Here is a 19,316-nt window from a genome sequence, read left to right as displayed (position 1 = left end):
TATGCTTAGAAACTGCTCACTGAATTACAATAAATTCAAATTGCTAAAGTTGTCCAAAACCAAGAAGCGTAGGACTATACATTAAGACACGGCATGTGTAGTCTATGCAATATTGTACAGAATTGTATTATCATTCTATAATACTGTGTTTGGTGTACCCCTAAGCATTTGAAAGTTTCCCACGGTGTTCTAACAACTTTCCAAGAAAATGATGCGACAATCCATGAAGAAATAAGGAGATTATTCTATATTGAAATATTAGTTGAAAAAAATCGCAGGCGAACTCGGAGATTACCGTATTAAGAATGACGAGAATAACTGATCAGCATGATTCGACCCACTAAAAACTAAAATCCCACTATTTGTAACAGTTGCGCTTTTCTGTGAAAGAAGACGACTTCGAAAGAAACAAAGAATTTTGGCTCCGATCTATTGCAATACAGGATTTAATGAAGACTTTTCTTTCCTTCATCATCAATAGCTACAAGTAGAACCCTAAAAATGAAAGAAGTAAATGAGTTTACATCAATGTAAGAGTATAACTACTTGATGAAAGCAGAACCATGGTATGCAGTTTGGCACAACAGAATTACTATATGTTTTTTACAAACATCAAAGGAAACAGAGTCCATTTTTGCAGCGTACTTTCGAGTTATTTACAATGGAAGTTCTGATCGAGAGTATCTATAAACCTAGGCCGAACGGATTAGATATCCGGATGCATAATATCTTCATTGTTAATGCCTGCTCAAAGAGCAAGTGAAGCTCTAGATCTCTGGTTAGAATGTTAAACAAGCCTTCCAATTTATGCGCTCATAATTTATTATCAGATGATGATGCAGATGGTACATTGTATGTGCGGGTAATCCGAATCTGGAAAGAAAGCAGTTAATTCAGTTGCATTAGAGAAAGCATGGTACACTTAATATATATATATATATATATATATAAAACAATCTTTTCTTCTTGTTTTGATGGAAATCAGACTGCAAGTCAAAGTTTACGAAGTTCTGATCGAGAGTATCTATAAACCTAGGCCGAACGGATTAGATATCCGGATGCATAATATCTTCATTGTTAATGCCTGCTCAAAGAGCAAGTGAAGCTCTAGATCTCTGGTTAGAATGTTAAACAAGCCTTCCAATTTATGCGCTCATAATTTATTATCAGATGATGATGCAGATGGTACATTGTATGTGCGGGTAATCCGAATCTGGAAAGAAAGCAGTTAATTCAGTTGCATTAGAGAAAGCATGGTACACTTAATATATATATATATATATATATAAAACAATCTTTTCTTCTTGTTTTGATGGAAATCAGACTGCAAGTCAAAGTTTACATATGTATCATTCAAAATATTGAAATCTCAATCTGCAAAATCAGGTACAAAAAATAAAATCTTTGAGTCAAAGATGCTAGAGCACAAATGTTCAAAAGATGCAGGTACGGGAGGTAAAATCACCGCCATGCTGCTAACACAAGTAAATTATTCACTTGGAAATGCATAATAAAGATCTAAGTCCCACTGAATTGATCAATAGAAAATTTACAATCATACGGTGACTCTCCTAATGTCCAATTTATATCAGATTGAATCTCAAGCCACTACATTAACCATTTACGAATGTATCGATGTATGTATGTACACATTATAAAGCAAACTTAAAGGACGAAAGCAACTCTATCGTAATGAATAATGGAGCCTTCTAAAATAAGACAAACCCTAAGAGAATAGTGCAGGAGGCAATAGTAGTATTAATACCTGCGCAAAAGCATAGATTGCCCGCAAGATTCGAGCATAATCAGTTCCAAGCATTTGGATGACAACATCGGCCAGAAATGTTCCCCAAAGCCTGCAAGCAGACAGACATAGATATAATTGTCGGCTACATGACAGAATTTTTGCAAACAAACAAGAAAGAAACAAAACTTGGAGAACGTAGAAGATTAACAAAAGCGATATCCATGTTACTCAGACCACACTCTAGGAGAAACACAAAAATAATAGATAAAGAATGTTGGAAAATAAATAAACAAAGTTTGTTTAGAAGATGCAGTGAAGAAGAGCCAATACATTGGGCCAAGCAGAGTCATCATGCTTCTGAAACCTAGATATCTTGATGCAGCACCTGTAAGACCCTGTCAATTGTTACCAACTGTGAGGAATTCAGCTAAAAGTTTTATCATAATATAATTGCCAAGGTGGTTGAACTACTTTGAATTTGCAAGTCAGCTCAACAAAAACTCATAAGTTGAAAGAAAATTGGATCAATGTCCATCCAAAAGATTTTGTGTTTTGAGAAGATTGAATGTAGAATTCAAGATCAATCGAGTTTCAAGAATTTATGTGTGCTCGAACTAGCTCCATTGATTCACAACTCTTTTGTAAATCAGCTATAATTACCTGTTTTGCAGCGAGCAATGCTGCTCTAGACTCTAAATTAATTGCAGCTACCTGTCCACCCTGAAAATAAATAAAAAAATTAAAATAAAATAAAATACAAAAGGCATGTTAATCTCGATGGCATCTTTCAAACCACTACATGCCATCCGACATCTATACTATTTAGATAAGCACGCATATGAAATTTTCATTTAAACTGACCAAAACTGGCTGATTATCTAAATTAACATTTTTAATTTCAAAACGGTCTTCCTTTTTAACAGAAACTAAAAATATTTTATAAATTTTATAAAAATAAAAAAGGAAGGATGAGAGGTCCTCAATAACTTGAAGCACAAAAATTCTCAGGGACCAACACAGAATAGGGTTTATTCAGAAAATCATGACAATAATAATAAATAAATAAAATAGATAGATAAAGGCACAACTTGATAGGTTAAATACTCAAGAGTCAATTTATTTATGCATCACAGAAATAAAATAAAAAAGTAAACAAATAAAATTTGGAGTTTCTTCATTTTTCAAAAATGAATATTTGATGTGCTAATTGCAGATTGATATGCACAATACATATGAAGGAAAATTGATATGCTTATATCATCCAACTTTAGTACATATGAGCGAAAGTCAAGTCAATGGATGCAATAGAAACAAAATAATGCATCTCCTAGATGTAAAATAATCGAGACAAAAAAACAGGAAAATGAAAATTGAGAAGAGATAAAAACTCAGTAAACTTGACAGATCCATAATGTTAAAGAAGGTGCTCTCAAGAGGACCAAAGAGCTAGCATATCAAAATGTACCTTTTTAATAAATTCCTTTTTCATCTGATAATTGGCAGCTTCTAGGAATACCTTTCCAGATAATCTCTTTGACAACTACCACAAATGAAAAAATAGTAATAACAATAATAATAAATCAGACACGTACATAACGCAAAATAGGATATATCCACCGTACAATTTTCTTACCAATTGAAAAATCTTTGCGAAAGTAACAATACTACTGCCCTGTAGAAGGGAAAAAATAAGAAGGGAAAATAACACAAAAAACAAAAGATCAGATTAAGTCAAAAGTGAATAAGAATACAGAAAACTTTCACAAAGGCATCGTAGTCTCTGTAGAAATTTAACTGTACCTTCAAAATCACAGATTGAAACTCTTTGACAGCAGACTGAGCTTGCACCTTCCATCCACTGAGTCCAAGTTCTAAACCACTTTCGGCATTAGATGTTAGGCCTGAAGAAGCTTTAAATTCTTCGCTATAAGAAGACATTTTACATACTCCAAGTCATCAGAATACGTTCAAAAGGAAATAAAAACTTATTGGACTTTTCTAAGATATGATAATCCTCGACACGTAGTGCATTTACAAAATATCTCAATAAATTAGTGTAAGGTAGCTAATGATAACTATAGGGCATTGTTATTCTTATTGTATAACTTCTCTGTGACATTGCTAAAACAGTCGTAAATTTACTTCAAACTAAGTGTCAACACATCATAATGGTGGCCATTTTGTGAAGGTCTCATACTAGAGATCCAAATATCTTCAGCATTTCCAGGCAAATTGAACAGAAACGTTTCATCTCCATGCTACAAATTAAAATCCGTTTTTGTTTATGTTTCTATCATACGCTTTACTATAAGCCCCTTCCAATCAGAGGAATTACTAGAAAGTAAAACTACAACAAAATGTTAATTTTGAAGAACAAAATAAGAATGCTCTGCTACGGTTTGGGACAACAAGTTGAAGAGCTCAAGCAAAACATAACTGGTTTAGTTCAAAAAGTTTGAGACTGTTTTCAAATTCCTTAAGTACCCGCCTCATTGCATGTAAGTGTTAAAAAAGTTTGGTTTTGTTAAGGGCTAGTGATGGTGAAGACAGGACAAGTAACTTCATAGATTAGAATCTACCAGAAAAGAACTAATTAAAGAAATGTGTAGATAATAACTTGTTGTCATGCATTTGGATTCTAGAGAAGCATGCTTCTATACAAGACCACACTATGAAAAATCATACCCCGTTGGTGTCAGTCCGTCATAGCAATGGCCCATTATTCATTGCATCACATAATACCCTCTTATACAACCAATGGGCTTTACTATTTATTAGAAGACAATCTGAACCATATTTTTCTAACTTATATGGTGTGGTGCAACTCTGTTATTATCTAGATTCTTTTTCTCACTAGCATTCTCCAGTGGTCAACATCCAACTCATCTAAATGTTGAAATTTTTATCAATTTGCATTGTTCAACTACAGAGATAATAAACAAATATGTAAATCCTAGCAAGTTATAATTGGAAACATGCCTTGAGTATTCCTGTAACAGGTAAAGAAAAATCTCCGCTTCAAGGTCTTCAGTTGACAATTTGTTTGAGCAAGGAATGTTTAGCTCCTTTCTCACTGCAAGCAAGACATTCCTATATGATGGCCTCCAACCCCTAATCCAAATATATATATATATATATATATATATATATATAATGTGAAATTTGGTTAACTAGATGAAAATAAGGTAACTCAATGAAAATGCTTTAGTTCATAGCAAAGCTGCTAAATTTCACAGCGGCTTTTGTCAAAATAAACTTCTGAATAGACCCAACATTCAATAACCTTAAAGTCGAACGAGCATCAGCTGCAAGGAACAAAAATCGTGACTCTAGCGCTGCTATGAAGTTCTCTCTCTCTTGAAGATCCGTGTCTATTATGGCATAGTCCACATTGGTTCCCTTCGTTACGGACTTGAGCAAAGGGCTAAAGTAACTGCAGGTTAACAGCATTCATAAATTAGCATCACATTGGTATCTTCAAAAGTATTAAAGAGTTTAATGGTTAGGCCATGTTTAAGAGGGAGGGAGTGGTCTCTCCGGCCTATGGTGTTTGGAATGAAAGACATTAAAAGAACATAAAAATTGTTCGCCTTGTTAGACATAAAGATGCAACAGAAGAGAAAGGAAAGATTTTATTTGTACACTTACAACTTTCTTTTTAGTTGGTCTAGTTTCCTTCAGCAATGAGAGGAAATATAGAATTTGACACCATAATCCAATCAAGTAAAGAATTCCTACAAACTAGGAAATATCAAAATTGGGGTTCATTAGAAAATTTTAAATTTCTCACCCAAACCATTCACTCCTCTAATCTTTCATCCCGAACAAATCCTTCCCACTTTACTTTCCTAACAAACAAGTACTTAGTCTACTAGCTTAGGAAAATTTTCAGGACCAAAATTACGCACAGTTCATACTACTACGACAGACTAGACGGTATGAATAATCAAATAGAGGGTGTGAGAATAATCTAGTAGAAGAATGAGAAGTTATAACTACCTTGGACCAAAAAGGATATTTTCAAGCTCAAATAACTCGGTGTCTGTGGCAAGTTCGAGCACTGACCGAAGTTCTGGATCAAAGGTATCTGGGAACTTTCCCAAACCAACAAGTTAGAGAGAGAGAGAGAAAGAGAGGAAAGGCAAAAGGGCCAAAAAAAAAAAAAAGGAACCTTGCCCAGTTCTTGAGACAGAAGCACGAGCACAACCCACCAGCCTCAGACGGTGTCTCCTCTCGGGTAAGCCAAAAAATTTGAGCAAAATTCTGTTTGGTTGCTGAGGAAAAGAAGTAAGAGAAAAAACCCAAGTCAGAAAAAATAAATAAATGGATAACACGCCACTAGTGTTGACTGTTTGCCTAGTATGCCGACGATTTCCCAGCGACCAAACAAGAATTAGAAAGGAAAACATGAAGAGAGAAAAGAAAAGAGAAGAAGTGTTTACCGAGTAAGTGTGCAAGGAGAAGGGGAATGTGAAGGTGGTCATCACCGGGAGTTTTTGAGCCGTCAGCAGTGCCATTGTTTTTCTATTCTCCACAAGCTGAATGAGAACTGCAACTGCAATGGCTACGGGGGAAAAATTTACACGGTGGATTATACGCTGGTTTCGTCCGTTTATTTTACCATTTAAGTTTAAAATTTAAATTTTATTAGGTTAAAAACTCTTAAAAACAATTAAATTTAATTTTTTTACTATGCTTAAAAATTCTTAAAAATAATAACAATTAATTTTTTTACTACACTAAAAAACTCTCATATAACATTAAATTTCAACTTAAATTAAAATTTTAAATCAACGAACTAAACGTAAATTTTGTCTCCCTTTCCGCGTGCCTTTTCATTTTGCTTTGAATTATTTTTTTCCTTCTTTTCTTAATTTTCTTTAGAGAGATTTGCATTTTAGTAGGCCATTGACCTAATGCTGAAACTTTAGACGAGCTGCACGCGACCGTTCGAAAAAATTAAACTTGTACTCGTTGTCCGAGCCCGCCCGCCTGAAAAATTTGATCTGCCCGCCCAAGCCTGAAAATCACATTGAACGAGCTTCAGGCAAGTCTTAGCTACCTGAAGCCTGATTGGGCACCCTGAACCCGCCCAAACTGCCCGAATAATATATATATATATATTATATAATGTTGTTATTAATTGTATTTGTATATAAATAATTATTCAGTTATTTATTGTAAAAATTATATAAAAATTATAATTAAGATTAAAATCAACACACACTATTAAGTATTAACACAAATCAATTCAAAAAATTACAATTGTTTATTAATTTTTAAATTTATAATTTATTATTGCCTCGTTAAAAACCTTATTAAGAAAAATCCAATTAAGATAAAAACTTGGTAATGAAAAAAAAGTGCAATCATTTTGTGTCAAATTATAAATTTTAAAAATAACAAAGTCTAAATATTACAATGAGAGCACTATGAGAGGGAGCTTTAGAATTTTGTGTGAGCTTATGAAAAAATTATGAGAGAGATTTGAGATAAAAGTGAGATAGATTAAGAGAGATTGAGAGAGAATGTGAGAAATTTTGTAAAGAAAAGGTTTGGGGGAGGGGGTATTTATAGAGAAATTTTTGGGGTAAAACAATCAATTTTTTGGGTGAATTTTTGAATCCAACGGCTATATTTACCTCGGCAGGTCGGGCTTCGGACGGGCAGATTGGGCAACGGTCAAAAAAGAACCGTTATTCTTGGGCTTTCGGGCATAAGATTCAAAAAAGAAGAGAGTCGGTCGCGGGCTTTTGGGCAGCTTTATGCGGGCTTCGGGCCTGGAGGTTCGAACGGAGGGCGGGCTTTGTTCAACCTCAATATTTCGGGATGCCCGAGCCCGACTTCCCTAGCTGGACGGACGGACATCGGGCCCTACCCGCCGAGCCTGAAAAAATTTGGGCTTCGTGCAGGCCCGCCGCCCAAAGTTCTAACACTGTAATGACCGTTAAAAAAAAATAATATGATTTATCATGATTTTATACAATTTTATTATTTATATCACTATTAATAAATTAAAAATAATTATATTTACACCCATAAAATTTATTAATACGTTCATCCAATTATAATGTGTATTTATTACAATTTTATCCTACATTAAAAAAACTCAAATATATATAAGAATAATAATTGTTTGGAAAAATGCAACATGCAATGGTGCATTTAGTCTTATTATGCACGATTTCGAAAAGTCGTTGTAGGGGTCAAAAAAGCTATTTAGTACAAAAAAGAATACAAAGCTTATAAACAAAACTGTTTCAAAATAATATAACACACAAGATGGTGAATAGTTTTCCACAAATCAAATAAAGATTAAAATTAGTGTGAGGTATAAGAGGGTTAAATTAACCTTTTATTTTTTATTCATAACTTTTTTAATCAAATAATTGCACTAATAAAATGGTATTTATTAAAAGTAACGGGTAAAAATCTAAATTCATGCACTTTTAAGGATAAATTATGCAATTTTCTCTTGACTATATAGTCAGGCCCATTCGTTTTTTAATAAAGAAAAAATTAAAAGAAACAAAAATAATAGAGAATAGCATATTTTTAAAAACTTAATAAATGTTTAAAAAAATATCATTTTTTAGAAATTGAGTAAAATTGACACTCTCAAAATCTATAAGGAAACTAACAACCCTGCTCCAAATGAAATTGAGAGTTTAGGCCTCCATCAAAACACCTGTCAAGTACTTCTATTTTTCCCTATAAATACTCATCATTTCCTTCATTTAAAACATACCACCACCAACATCAATACACACCATCAAGTAACTTGAGTGCTGAAACTCTTAAAAAATCACTCTACATTTTGTTTGAGTCTTTTGCTATAAAGATTGAAATCTTTTTCAAGTTCTTGGGGTTCTTAATGGTTTCTAAGTGTTGAGAGCCTTAAGAACTCCCCCAAGAACTCTCTTTAATCTTCTTCCATAACCATCTAATAGTGTTTTAAGAGTTATTCTCAATCACTATTGGAGTGAGTGCTCTAAATGGTCTCTTTACTCCCAGACAAGCTGCATCTTCTCTCGGAGCCTCTTTAAGCATGCTTCTTCATATTTCGTCTCTCTATCAGTGCCTTACCCACTTACTAAGCTTCGTACTTAAAGCCTTCAAGGCAGTCTAAAAATTGTCTTTGGAGCATTTTTCCATCAAAAGTTTTATCCGTCTCTTGAATCACTGATTCATCAACTATTTGACACTTATCCTGCTAATCTTCATCCTTGAAGTTCCATATATTATTTTTTAGTTTTCTAACATTTTTACAGGGACTTTTTTTTGTGATTTTAGCAACAAAGATAGCCCCAGAACATGTGTTATTTGGCTAATCTGGGTCTAGACGAATCAAGCCATTGTTAGAGGTCTTAGCATCAACATCAACTTTGAATTCCCGTTAAGTACTTTGGCCACATTAGAACCGTCACTAACGAGTCAAATACTTAAATATGTGCACCCCCAACACGTTATACCTTCCGAATCTACCGGACCCAGTCAAAATTATTTGAAATAAATAATATTAAAATATTTTTTACCACATAAATTTTTTATTTGCGACTTGTAAAAAAAATTTTACCACATATATTTTTTGTTTACGAATGGCAAAAAGATTTTTTCCAGATATGGTTTTCATTTTCTATTATTTACTTCAAGTAGTTAAATCTGCTACTTACTTTAATTATTCACTATAAATTAGCTATTTAGTTCATTCTCGCCTCCATCAAATAGATAAATAAATACTAAAAATAGAATTAATGATCCTCAATTTTATTACTTTACTTTTATTTTCAATCAAGTTATCTTTCTCATTATATCTTTTATTATTAAGTAAACGTACCCTAAAATAAAAATAATAAATATAAAGGATAACTTCATAGTTTTTAGAAATAAAGAAGATTAAATTAAAAGGAGGGAAAAAAAGATTGTTATTATTATTGGTGACCCTTAAATTTTAAGGCCATTTTTAGGTTGTCTATAAATTTTAAAAATTCTCACTTTGTCCTTTAAATTTTAAATTATTTTCACTTAACCTCTTATATTGTAGTTTCTGTTAAAAACTTATAGAAAAAAAAAGAATAACGTAATTACGTGACATTTCTATTTAGATTTATATTAAAAAGAAACATATAGAAACCACATGACCACGTTTTATCTTTATGTTTACGTCTGATTTTAGCAAAAATTCTTACAAAATTGTTTAAATGGGACAAATTTAAAATTTAAGACACAAAATAAGAGTTTTTAAAGTTCAGAGAGTAAATTAAGAAAGACTGTGGCCGTGTTTAGAATTGATCCCGTTTTTATTTTTTACGTATTTCGAAAAAAAAATGAAAACGTTTTCAAAACGACGTTTGGCACAATAAAGACAAAAAATGGAAATGAAAACGATTTTTTGGTTTAGTGTAAAATAAGAGAGAAATGAAAAATGACTTTTAGTCGTTTTTTATTTTTTGTTTTCGTTTTCTCCTCTCTTGAGCAGAGAGAAAGAGATAGAGATATTAATGAGTTTTTTATACTGAAAATAATCTCTTAATACTACCAAACGCATTTTTAAAAATAATTTATGTCTGAAATTAAAAATATTTTTATTTTTATTTTTATATAAAAAATAAAATTATTTTAAAATGAATTTCAAACGCACCATAAAACTAGGAACAAGTAAACAACAGTAATAAAATTCAAAAAAAAAAAAAAAAAACTAATTGCAGCAAGAAGTGAAAACAGGTGAGATGAGATCCGGGTGGGCAGGAAGGGACCATCCCAAAGGTGTTGACTAGGAAACAACAGATCTCACATTTGCATAAAATTAACCAATCATATAGCTCCACCTGTACAAAATAGATAAAAAAAACGCTGGTGAGTTGTTCTGCTGTGGAGTAGAGTCCACACCCCTTTCGAGTCCCTCACCAAGCGTCGGTGGCATTCCAAAGCCATATCTCTCTCTAGGGAAATTTTTTATTATTTATTTAATTTATATTTCTTTTTCCATGGTAATTTATTTATTTTCATTTATTATTAATGTTATTTTAAAAGCTAATAATTAGTATCATCTGTCCTTTTACCAATCTCACATTTAAAGTTAGTAAAATATGTAATAACACAATCTCAAATTGATGGATTGATGTCAAGTTTAGTATTTTAGTGGAAAAAATTCACTCTCCAATGCTATATTATTTTCTATGATAAATTTAATAAATGCTATATTTTGTGGTAAATTTTTCAAAAGATATATCATTTTATTTGTATTAGTTGATATTAATTCTTTCATTTAATCATTATAACAACGTTCTTTTAAAGTTATTTTAACACTAAAAGTTTATTTTTACAGGATTTGGAGCATAATAGTCATGAAAATATATAGGACAATTGAAATAGCAACATGCATGGAAAACAAAATAGAATAACAGTGTATTTATTTTCACTCTTTTTTTACGTAAATATTTGTCTCGTTCATTTCACCGATTCGAGTTTTCAGTTTTAAATTTTTATAGTAAAAAATTCTCAAAAAATGTCACATCTAACTTTTTTTACTACAGTGAAAAACTCTAACAAAATATCACATTTTAACTTAAATTGAAAACTCGAATCCGTGAAATAGCCATAGAGTATACCGTTATGGGCTTACATTTGATTCTGCCACATATAGATGTTGAAGGTAACTTCATAAAAATTACTCAGAAAAGGATACATGTACTGATTGAACAAAGAACAATGTACCTATACAATAATTAACGTACCTGTCAAAAAATTATTTGTTGATTTCAACCAAAAGAAAATTATTTGTTGATGGTATTGTCAAAAGAAAAAGGATATTCTTTGGGTTATGTTTATTTCACCGATTCGAGTTTATAATTTGAGTTTTGTTACAGTAAAAAGCTCTTAGAAATAGTCACGTCTAACTTTTTACTACAGTGAAAAGCTCTAACTCACATTTTAACTCGAATTAAAAACTCGAATCAGCGAACTAGTGTTCTTTTTTTTAAGAACACCGATATTCTCGACTTATCAATCGCCGCATTTATATTACTTTTTCAATATAATTTAATAAATCTAACAGCTGATAAACGAGAACACTAGAAAAATTCCATAAAAAAATATCACAATTTTTATTTTTCAATCAACGAGTTGGTGGTGCTAGCACGTGTCCTGAATACAATCCTACGTACCATATCACAATTTTCTAAATCATATTATGGTCTTAATTAAAAAATGAAGATTAATATATACTCTGTTTATTTCACCGATTTAAGTTTATAATTTAAATTTTATTATAGTAAAAAACTCTCAGAAATAATCATATCTAATTTTTTTACTATAATAAAAAACTCTCATATAAAATTACATCTCAACTCGAATTAAAAACTTAAATTAACGAATTAAAAGACTCATATATATATATATATGGCTATAATGTTAATTCTCAAATCAAAGACGTGGCGAACAATTCATCAAAAAAACAAAAACAAAAACAAAAGTTTTGGTCAGCTTCACGTACACTCAAATTAATAATGAGTTTGGCAAGCACATATTTAATTATTTGGAGCTATTCATTAGAAAAGAAAATAAAAGAAAAAGAAAAGAAAATTAGATACGTGAATATGAACCAACCAACTGACGAAAGGCACGCTAAAAGTGTTTCTTAGCATTAAATAGGCATCCATAACAAACGTTTGTAGGTGAGTGAGGCCTTACCAAACGTGAAATTAATTTCTTCTTAGATTCGTAGACTGCAATTCGTTAGTACTAAAAACAAGTCCTGTTTTCCCCCCCTGTTTTTTTTTTTTTTTTTTTTTTTTTCATTTTGTTGAATGTACATACTTTTATTTTATTTTATTTTTATTAAAATAGAATCTTTAAATGTATTTAGCTATCACGTTATAATTCAATTGACATGAATATGAACTAATAAAAACATGTTATGCGCTCCTTAAAAAGAGAGCACGTTAACCATGTTAACAATATACTTAACTTAGTGACAATTCAAATCTTATATTTAATTTTGAAGTTAGGAGTTAGGACATTGTTTGATAGGATGAAAAAATAGAAACGATACATATTAGATTAAGAATATAATTTGAATTGGAGATTTTAACTCTTAGATTTAATGTATACAAACACAATACAAGAAGGAACCTCTAATTTGCCTTATTTTTTTAGCTATACAATTTTTCTCTTCCTTTCTACTCTCATTTTTACCAAATATACATTACAAGCTAGTTAAATTTTCGCACTTAAAGTAAAACAAACAAATCCTATTAGTGTTTTGAATGTTAACATATATATTCATTTGACGAGAATCTAATTGTTCAAACATATCCTATACAAAATTGGGTATTTTTTATCGTTGGGGTTTATTAAAATCACAATAAAATAAAATAAAAACATGTAGATAAATAGATTTTGATGTATATCAAACGACTTAAAACTGAGACTTATCAATTGTTTATTTTTTTCAAATCCTAATGTAGAAATTTCTATACAAACTTACAAAAGTTTTTATTGACCCTAATTTTAAATACTTTTTATATTTAAGGAAAAAAAAAAGGGAAGCATAAACGGTAGATTTGTAGGTGAAGAAGCACCAAACGTGAAACGTCCTTGCATTGCATTGCTTCGAGTCTAGAGAGAGAAAGAAAGAGAGAGAAGGGTGTGGGTGGTGAGGCACTCCGTCTCCATCATCATCGGTCAGCATTTTTTTTGTTTTGTTTCTTCTTTCTTACGCCTCTTATTTTTAATTAATTAACTAATTTTCATTAATTAAATTATTATTATTTTTTACAATAATCAATATTTAATAGTAATCTTTTCATTTCTTCTTCTTCAACCAAAACCGAAACAAAAACCCCTCCACACTCACATTTGAATGCTCTCTCTCTCTCTCTCTCTCTCTCCAGCTCTGCAATGGCGAAGAACACGACTTTCTCTCTCCCTCTCTTCGCATTGCTTATCCTTCTCTGCCTCTTCGATCACGTCCGATCCGATCACCGCTACCATGAAGGCGACTCCGTCCCTCTCTACGCCAACAAGGTTGGCCCCTTTCAGAATCCCAGGTCTGTCCATTTCACCACAATTTCTATCTGTTTCCCAGGAAAACTGGCTTTTGCGTAGAAAAATTTTGATTTTTCTTTTATTCTATGAATTCGGTTGCTTCCGTTGCTATACGTTCTCAGATTTGCTAAGATTATGAGGTTTAACTTAGTCTTTGGAATTTACTCCTTTAATTTGGGCGGAGAATTTATTGGCTGCCATCTCTCTGTTTGTTTCTCGGCAAATTTGATTTGAAAACTGAGTTTTATGTATGAAAGTTGGGTTTTTCATTTAGTATGAATTCAATTGATCTCAATGGAGGTGGACATTGCTAGTGGTTCTCTGACTTGACATTACTCATTTGGTTCGACTCGAGGCTCGGATGGGGAATTTATTCATTGCTTACCTCACCATCTGTTTGTTTCTCGGCAAAATTGATGGGAAAACTAAAATCCCGTACGTTTCGTTCATTCGAGTTATCAACTTGGGTTGAAAAGTGAGCTTATGTGAGAGAAAACATTGTAGTAAAAACTTCAGTTGTAATTCGAACCAACGAAACGAACGGGAGCTAACCTTTGCATATTACAATTTGGTTTTTCTTTTAGTATGAATTCAGTTTCTTCCATTGCTTTATATTCTTAGATTTGCTAAGAATGATGTTTAGTCTTGTTTATTTGGAGTTGGATCTGGTTTAAGAAAATAACGCTAGGTTTTGTCTCATAAGAGCTCATTTCCTATTAAACTATTGAAGGGAGAACATGACTTAAGGTTTCTTTGTTATAATATCGAGTCATTGACCTTTCTCAGAAATTGCAATATTCTAAAATTATTGTCAAAAAGCTTTTCGGAAAATTGCCTTATGTATTTTTAGGTCCTAAATAACAAAAGCAATGTTTCCATTTTCATGTTACCACTTACCTTTTGTATATCATAACAAAAAATTGTGTTACATTATGCTGTATAGAGCTTTCTCCATAGATTTCGTCCTATGCAAACAACACAGGCTTTCATGTATGCATGTATGTACGTGGGATGAGGCGAGAACTGTACAAGAAGCTACTAATTAAAAAAAAAAACAATATTCCTAAAATAAAGTAATGAAATAAATCAAAGTAAAAGGTATGCTTGGTTCATAGGTTTGAATAGAAATTCAATTTTTTTTTTTTTTTTTGAGAATAAACTATGTAGCAAAAACGTTTGAATATGTTGAGAATTCAGCGTCTAGATTGCAACAGGTACTAACAATATTTCTTTTTCTTTTTCTTTTTCCTTCTTCCAGTGAGACCTACCGGTATTTTGATCTTCCTTTCTGCTCACCAGGTTTGTATCACTTTCAATCAAAGCTTTTCTTGCAGTTATTTTCAATTTCTTTTTGGACGTCAATTTCATTACTTGAATGGGATCTCATTTGCAGATGGCGTTAAAGAGAAAAAGGAAGCTCTTGGTGAAGTCTTAAATGGGGATCGTTTAGTAAGTGCCCCCTACAAACTTGAGTTTCAGAAAAACAAGGAGTCCAAAGTTGCTTGCAAAAGCAAACTTAAGAAGGAAGAAGTGGCACGGTTCCGATCTGCAGTCAACAAGGATTATTACTTTCAGATGTACTATGATGACTTGCCCGTCTGGGGATTCATAGGGAAGGTTGTCAAGGAAGGGAAGGAACCTAGTGAATACAAATATTACCTTTACAGGCATATCCATTTTGATATCTCTTATAACAACGACAGAGTGATTGAAATCAATGTTCGGACAGACCCGAAGGCCGTACTGGACCTTACTGAGGATAAAGAAGTTGAAGTTAAATTTTTGTACACTGTAAATTGGAAGGAAACAAACACTCCATATGAGAAGAGAATGGATAAATATTCACTATCTTCTTCACTGCCCCATCATTTGGAGATCCATTGGTTCTCGATTATTAACTCGTGTGTGACAGTTCTTCTTCTTACTGGGTTTCTTGCCACAATTCTCATGCGGGTCCTTAAGAATGATTTTGTCAAGTAAGAAGATTTTGACATTGTCTCTGTTATGGTTTTGTATGTTTATTTATCCAGTGCTAGAATGTTCTGCCATCTCCACACTTGTTGATGAGTTTGCTTTCAATTTACCATGAAAGATATGCTCATGACGAGGAATCAGCTGAAGATCAGGAAGAGACGGGATGGAAATACATCCACGGTGATGTATTTAGATACCCTAAATACAAGTCTTTGTTTGCAGCGGCCTTGGGTTCGGGAACCCAACTTTTTACACTGTGAGTATTTCATTCAACCGCTGCTCCTAGCACCGTCAAATTTGACTATTTTATTATTTTCTTTTTCCCTCGTTTTTGTTAATGTTTCACGGAATTTTGCATGTATGTATTCTGCAGTACTGTTTTTATTTTTGTACTTGCACTTGTTGGCGTCTTTTACCCGTACAATCGAGGGGCTCTCTTTACTGCCTTAGTTGTCATCTATGCTCTCACATCTGGAATTGCTGGCTATACTGCTACCTCATTTTATTGCCAGCTTGAGGGAACAAATTGGGTATGTGTGCCTATGATTTCTCTATGCAAAATTTTCTGAATAGAATTCAATAAAGTTGATGCCTATTTTGCTAACGGTTTTACGCTTTGACCCTGAAGGTTAGGAATCTATTGCTGACGGGGTGCCTCTTTTGTGGGCCGCTTTTTCTTACATTCTGCTTTTTGAATACCGTTGCAATTGCTTACACGGCCACCGCTGCTCTTCCATTCGGCACAATTGTGGTTATAGTTCTGATATGGACGCTGGTGACATCACCTTTGCTGGTGTTGGGTGGGATTGCTGGCAAGAACGGAAAGGCTGAGTTCCAAGCTCCTTGCCGCACCACCAAATATCCCAGGGAGATTCCGTCTTTGCCATGGTACAGGGGGACAATCCCTCAGATGGCAATGGCAGGATTTCTGCCTTTCAGTGCAATATATATTGAGCTTTATTATATCTTTGCTAGCGTCTGGGGTCATAGGATTTACACCATATACAGCATCTTGTTTATCGTCTTCATCATTCTCCTGATAGTTACTGCTTTCATTACTGTGGCATTGACTTACTTCCAACTTGCTGCCGAGGACCATGAGTGGTGGTGGAGGTATGCAGCTTTTAAAACTAAACGTGTTAAATTTTTGTTGACTTTAAGTTCTGATTGTTACGCGTTTGTGTTTGTTTTCTGTCTTTGTTTATTCTTTTGAATTCTGTTTGTTCTTCTAACTACTAGAAGAAATTCATTTTTCTTATCCTTATCTCAAGTTGTCAAAATTTTCTCCTTATTTTATGTCTCAATTTTGTTGCTGCCAATGTTATTGTGCTATATCTCATTGAGGGAGCGTTTTGTTGATCATGGTTGTTGGTTTTTCTTCTTTCTTTATCTAGTGGCTTTCCTCTCAGTAGTAGGACTTGATACTGGGTAAAGGTTTAGAAATCAATGTGGATTTGGGCTTTATTAGAGGGTTTTTTTTTTTTTTTTTGGTTTCCAGAAAGATCCTTAAGAATCCATTTTAAAAAAAAAAAAAGTAAGATCTCAAGATTTTCTTTTTTGTTCATTTAAATATGTGAGTGTAATGCTGTGTTTTGTTTTGTTAGGATAGGTCATCGGTTGGTAGTTTTGAATGATGTTTCGTATGTTGGTAGGTTATTATGAAAAGATGGGTTTATAGATGCAACGTTAAACTCCATTTGCCGATAATGTTCTTTCCAAAAATTTCACCTAAACTGATTTTGGTATTTTACTCTTTTCTTGCTTAAAATTGATCATCCTGATCGTGATCAGTGTTTGCTTGAACAAAGACGTTTGTATAGATTTTTTCTCCATGTTGTAGACTATGCACCGTAGAGACTAGTTCTTTTGGTTATCCAATTTTTCCATCTGACTACTTGTGCTCAATCATGGATTTTACTAGCTGTATGGTTTGGGACTTGGCTCTTAATGCTTCCTCTTTGAACTACGGCTCCTGAAAATTTTACTTTTGATTTCTTCTGGTAGGGGAAGAGAATTTAGTATTTAATAACTTGCTGTTTATTTTTGACAAATAGATCTATTAGAATCCCACATTGGCTGGAGATATTGGTATGATCCACTTAATAAGGTGAGGGCAATCCTCCCCTAACAAGCCGGTTTTGTTAGGTTGAGTTAGGCCCAATATCCTTTGATTTCTGTAAAATGGCATCAGAGCAGGCCCAGTTTTGCAATGTTGGGTCCCCCAATATCGACTTATTCGCAGCGGTTTGGCATGGTCCACGCTGTGCGTGAGGGGGCGTATTAGAATCCCACATTGTTTGTAAAAAGATCTCCTCGAACAAAGTTCTTAGTTGCTTGTGTAAAAACAGTTAGTCTATTTTGTATATCTTCTCTTGCGATTCAACACATTATTTTGATGATGATGGTAATCTATATTCTTCATTTTCTCTGACAGATCTTTCCTATGCGGTGGATCAACTGGCATATTTATCTATGCCTATTGTTTGTATTACTACTACGCTCGGTCCGATATGTCAGGCTTTATGCAGACATCCTTTTTCTTTGGGTACATGGCCTGCATCTGCTATGGTTTCTTCCTCATGCTTGGAACTGTAGGCTTTCGAGCAGCTCTACTTTTTGTACGCCACATATATCGGTCGATCAAGTGTGAGTAAGTAGTTTGCCGTCTCTCAAAGACTTGTTGGATGTCTTTGGGTTTGTTCTTTGTTCAATAGCGGGCACCGTGTAGAGAAAGTTTCTGAAGAAATTTTGTAGTGCCTTGTTTGTTAAAAATCAGAAGCAAAGGTCATGAGATATTATCAACTATACCAGAGTTTAGACGTTAGGTCCCAATTTGTGTTCTCAAGGAGAGAATTAGTATCAATAAACCAATTCCGCAATACATTTTTTTTTTCTTATTTTCTTCTTCATTTTACATCTACGAATTATCTCTCTGTTTTCTCTGCCTGTTTGATTGAAGACGTGACTCCCAAGTATTCTAGAGGATGCCATCAGGTGGAGCTGGCTAATATTTTCTTGTTTCACTTGATAATTGTTAATAACAGGATTGTGATCTTTCTTCTTTCTCCCCAACAAATCCTTGGTCACTTCTTCTTCCTCTTCTCCTTCTTCTCCTTCTAAATAAAACATACTACATTTAAATAAAATCAATAGATGATGGAGGTATATTATATAAGCTCGTTGGTTCTTATGTTATTCGATAAGAAAAGGTTTAACTTTCTATGGATATATTAAGTTCTTGTAAGAAACTAACAGTACTACATTTTTATGCACAAAGAATAGGAGAAATCAATGCTAAATGAACTAACATAAGAACCAACGAGCTTGATTAGCTTATCCGCAATTTCTTACCTAAACCAAATAAAAGAAGGAATAGTAGGGGATAACAAAGATAAGTAAGAAAAACAAACTTCATCAATATAATAAAGAGAGAAGAACATAGAAAAAGGATATCTTACTAGGATAACAAAGATAAGTAAGAAAAAAAACTTCATCAATATAATAAAGAGAGCAGAACATAGAAAAAGGATATCTTACTAACCACTAT

General features: G+C 32.9%; 2 protein-coding genes across 3 annotated transcripts; one reads left to right on the top strand and one right to left on the bottom strand.

Annotated features, from left to right (window-relative positions):
* Positions 1-153: 153 nt before the first annotated feature.
* LOC21407836 lies at positions 154-6,288 on the bottom strand. Of its 2 annotated transcripts, none has more exons than XM_024167765.1 (12): positions 6,190-6,288; positions 5,919-6,021; positions 5,747-5,834; positions 5,031-5,180; positions 4,727-4,858; positions 3,548-3,671; positions 3,381-3,419; positions 3,213-3,287; positions 2,408-2,467; positions 2,078-2,142; positions 1,766-1,856; positions 154-495 (listed from the first exon to the last, which is right to left on the bottom strand). In XM_024167765.1, exons 1-12 carry the CDS (start codon positions 6,262-6,264, stop codon positions 475-477), a joined length of 1,023 nt encoding a protein of 340 aa, XP_024023533.1. In that variant the 5' UTR covers positions 6,265-6,288; the 3' UTR covers positions 154-474. The 2 variants fall into 2 exon arrangements, with proteins under 2 accessions (XP_024023533.1, XP_024023532.1); XM_024167764.1 differs by lacking the exon at positions 154-495 and adding an exon at positions 1,025-1,213.
* A 7,299-nt stretch (positions 6,289-13,587) lies between these two features.
* LOC21407835 (transmembrane 9 superfamily member 2) lies at positions 13,588-18,841 on the top strand. The gene is made up of 7 exons (XM_024167734.1): positions 13,588-13,797; positions 15,054-15,094; positions 15,189-15,771; positions 15,888-16,025; positions 16,143-16,299; positions 16,398-16,882; positions 18,204-18,841. The coding sequence occupies exons 1-7, from the start codon at positions 13,649-13,651 to the stop codon at positions 18,421-18,423; spliced, it is 1,773 nt and encodes a 590-aa protein (XP_024023502.1). The 5' UTR covers positions 13,588-13,648; the 3' UTR covers positions 18,424-18,841.
* The last annotated feature ends 475 nt before the right edge of the window (positions 18,842-19,316 follow it).

The sequence above is a fragment of the Morus notabilis genome, unplaced genomic scaffold (genome assembly GCF_000414095.1).
Source record: "Morus notabilis unplaced genomic scaffold, ASM41409v2 Scaffold172, whole genome shotgun sequence".
NCBI classification, from domain to species: domain Eukaryota; kingdom Viridiplantae; phylum Streptophyta; class Magnoliopsida; order Rosales; family Moraceae; genus Morus; species Morus notabilis.
This window is presented reverse-complemented; position numbering and strand designations above follow the sequence as displayed.

What these genes read in the sequence shown, in the direction of transcription:
- LOC21407835 (XM_024167734.1), top strand. Translation starts at nt 13,649, where the DNA reads ATGGCGAAGAACACGACTTTCTCTCTCCCTCTCTTCGCATTGCTTATC. An exon ending in GGCCCCTTTCAGAATCCCAG is followed by an intron (nt 13,798 to 15,053) that starts GTCTGTCCATTT and finishes TCCTTCTTCCAG; the next exon opens with TGAGACCTACCGGTATTTTG. An exon ending in AGCTTGAGGGAACAAATTGG is followed by an intron (nt 16,300 to 16,397) that starts GTATGTGTGCCT and finishes TTGACCCTGAAG; the next exon opens with GTTAGGAATCTATTGCTGAC.
- LOC21407836 (XM_024167764.1), bottom strand. Translation starts at nt 6,264, where the DNA reads ATGGCACTGCTGACGGCTCAAAAACTCCCGGTGATGACCACCTTCACA. An exon ending in TCTCCTTGCACACTTACTCG is followed by an intron (nt 6,022 to 6,189) that starts GTAAACACTTCT and finishes TCTTTTCCTCAG; the next exon opens with CAACCAAACAGAATTTTGCT. An exon ending in CATTGCTCGCTGCAAAACAG is followed by an intron (nt 2,143 to 2,407) that starts GTAATTATAGCT and finishes AACAATTGACAG; the next exon opens with GGTCTTACAGGTGCTGCATC.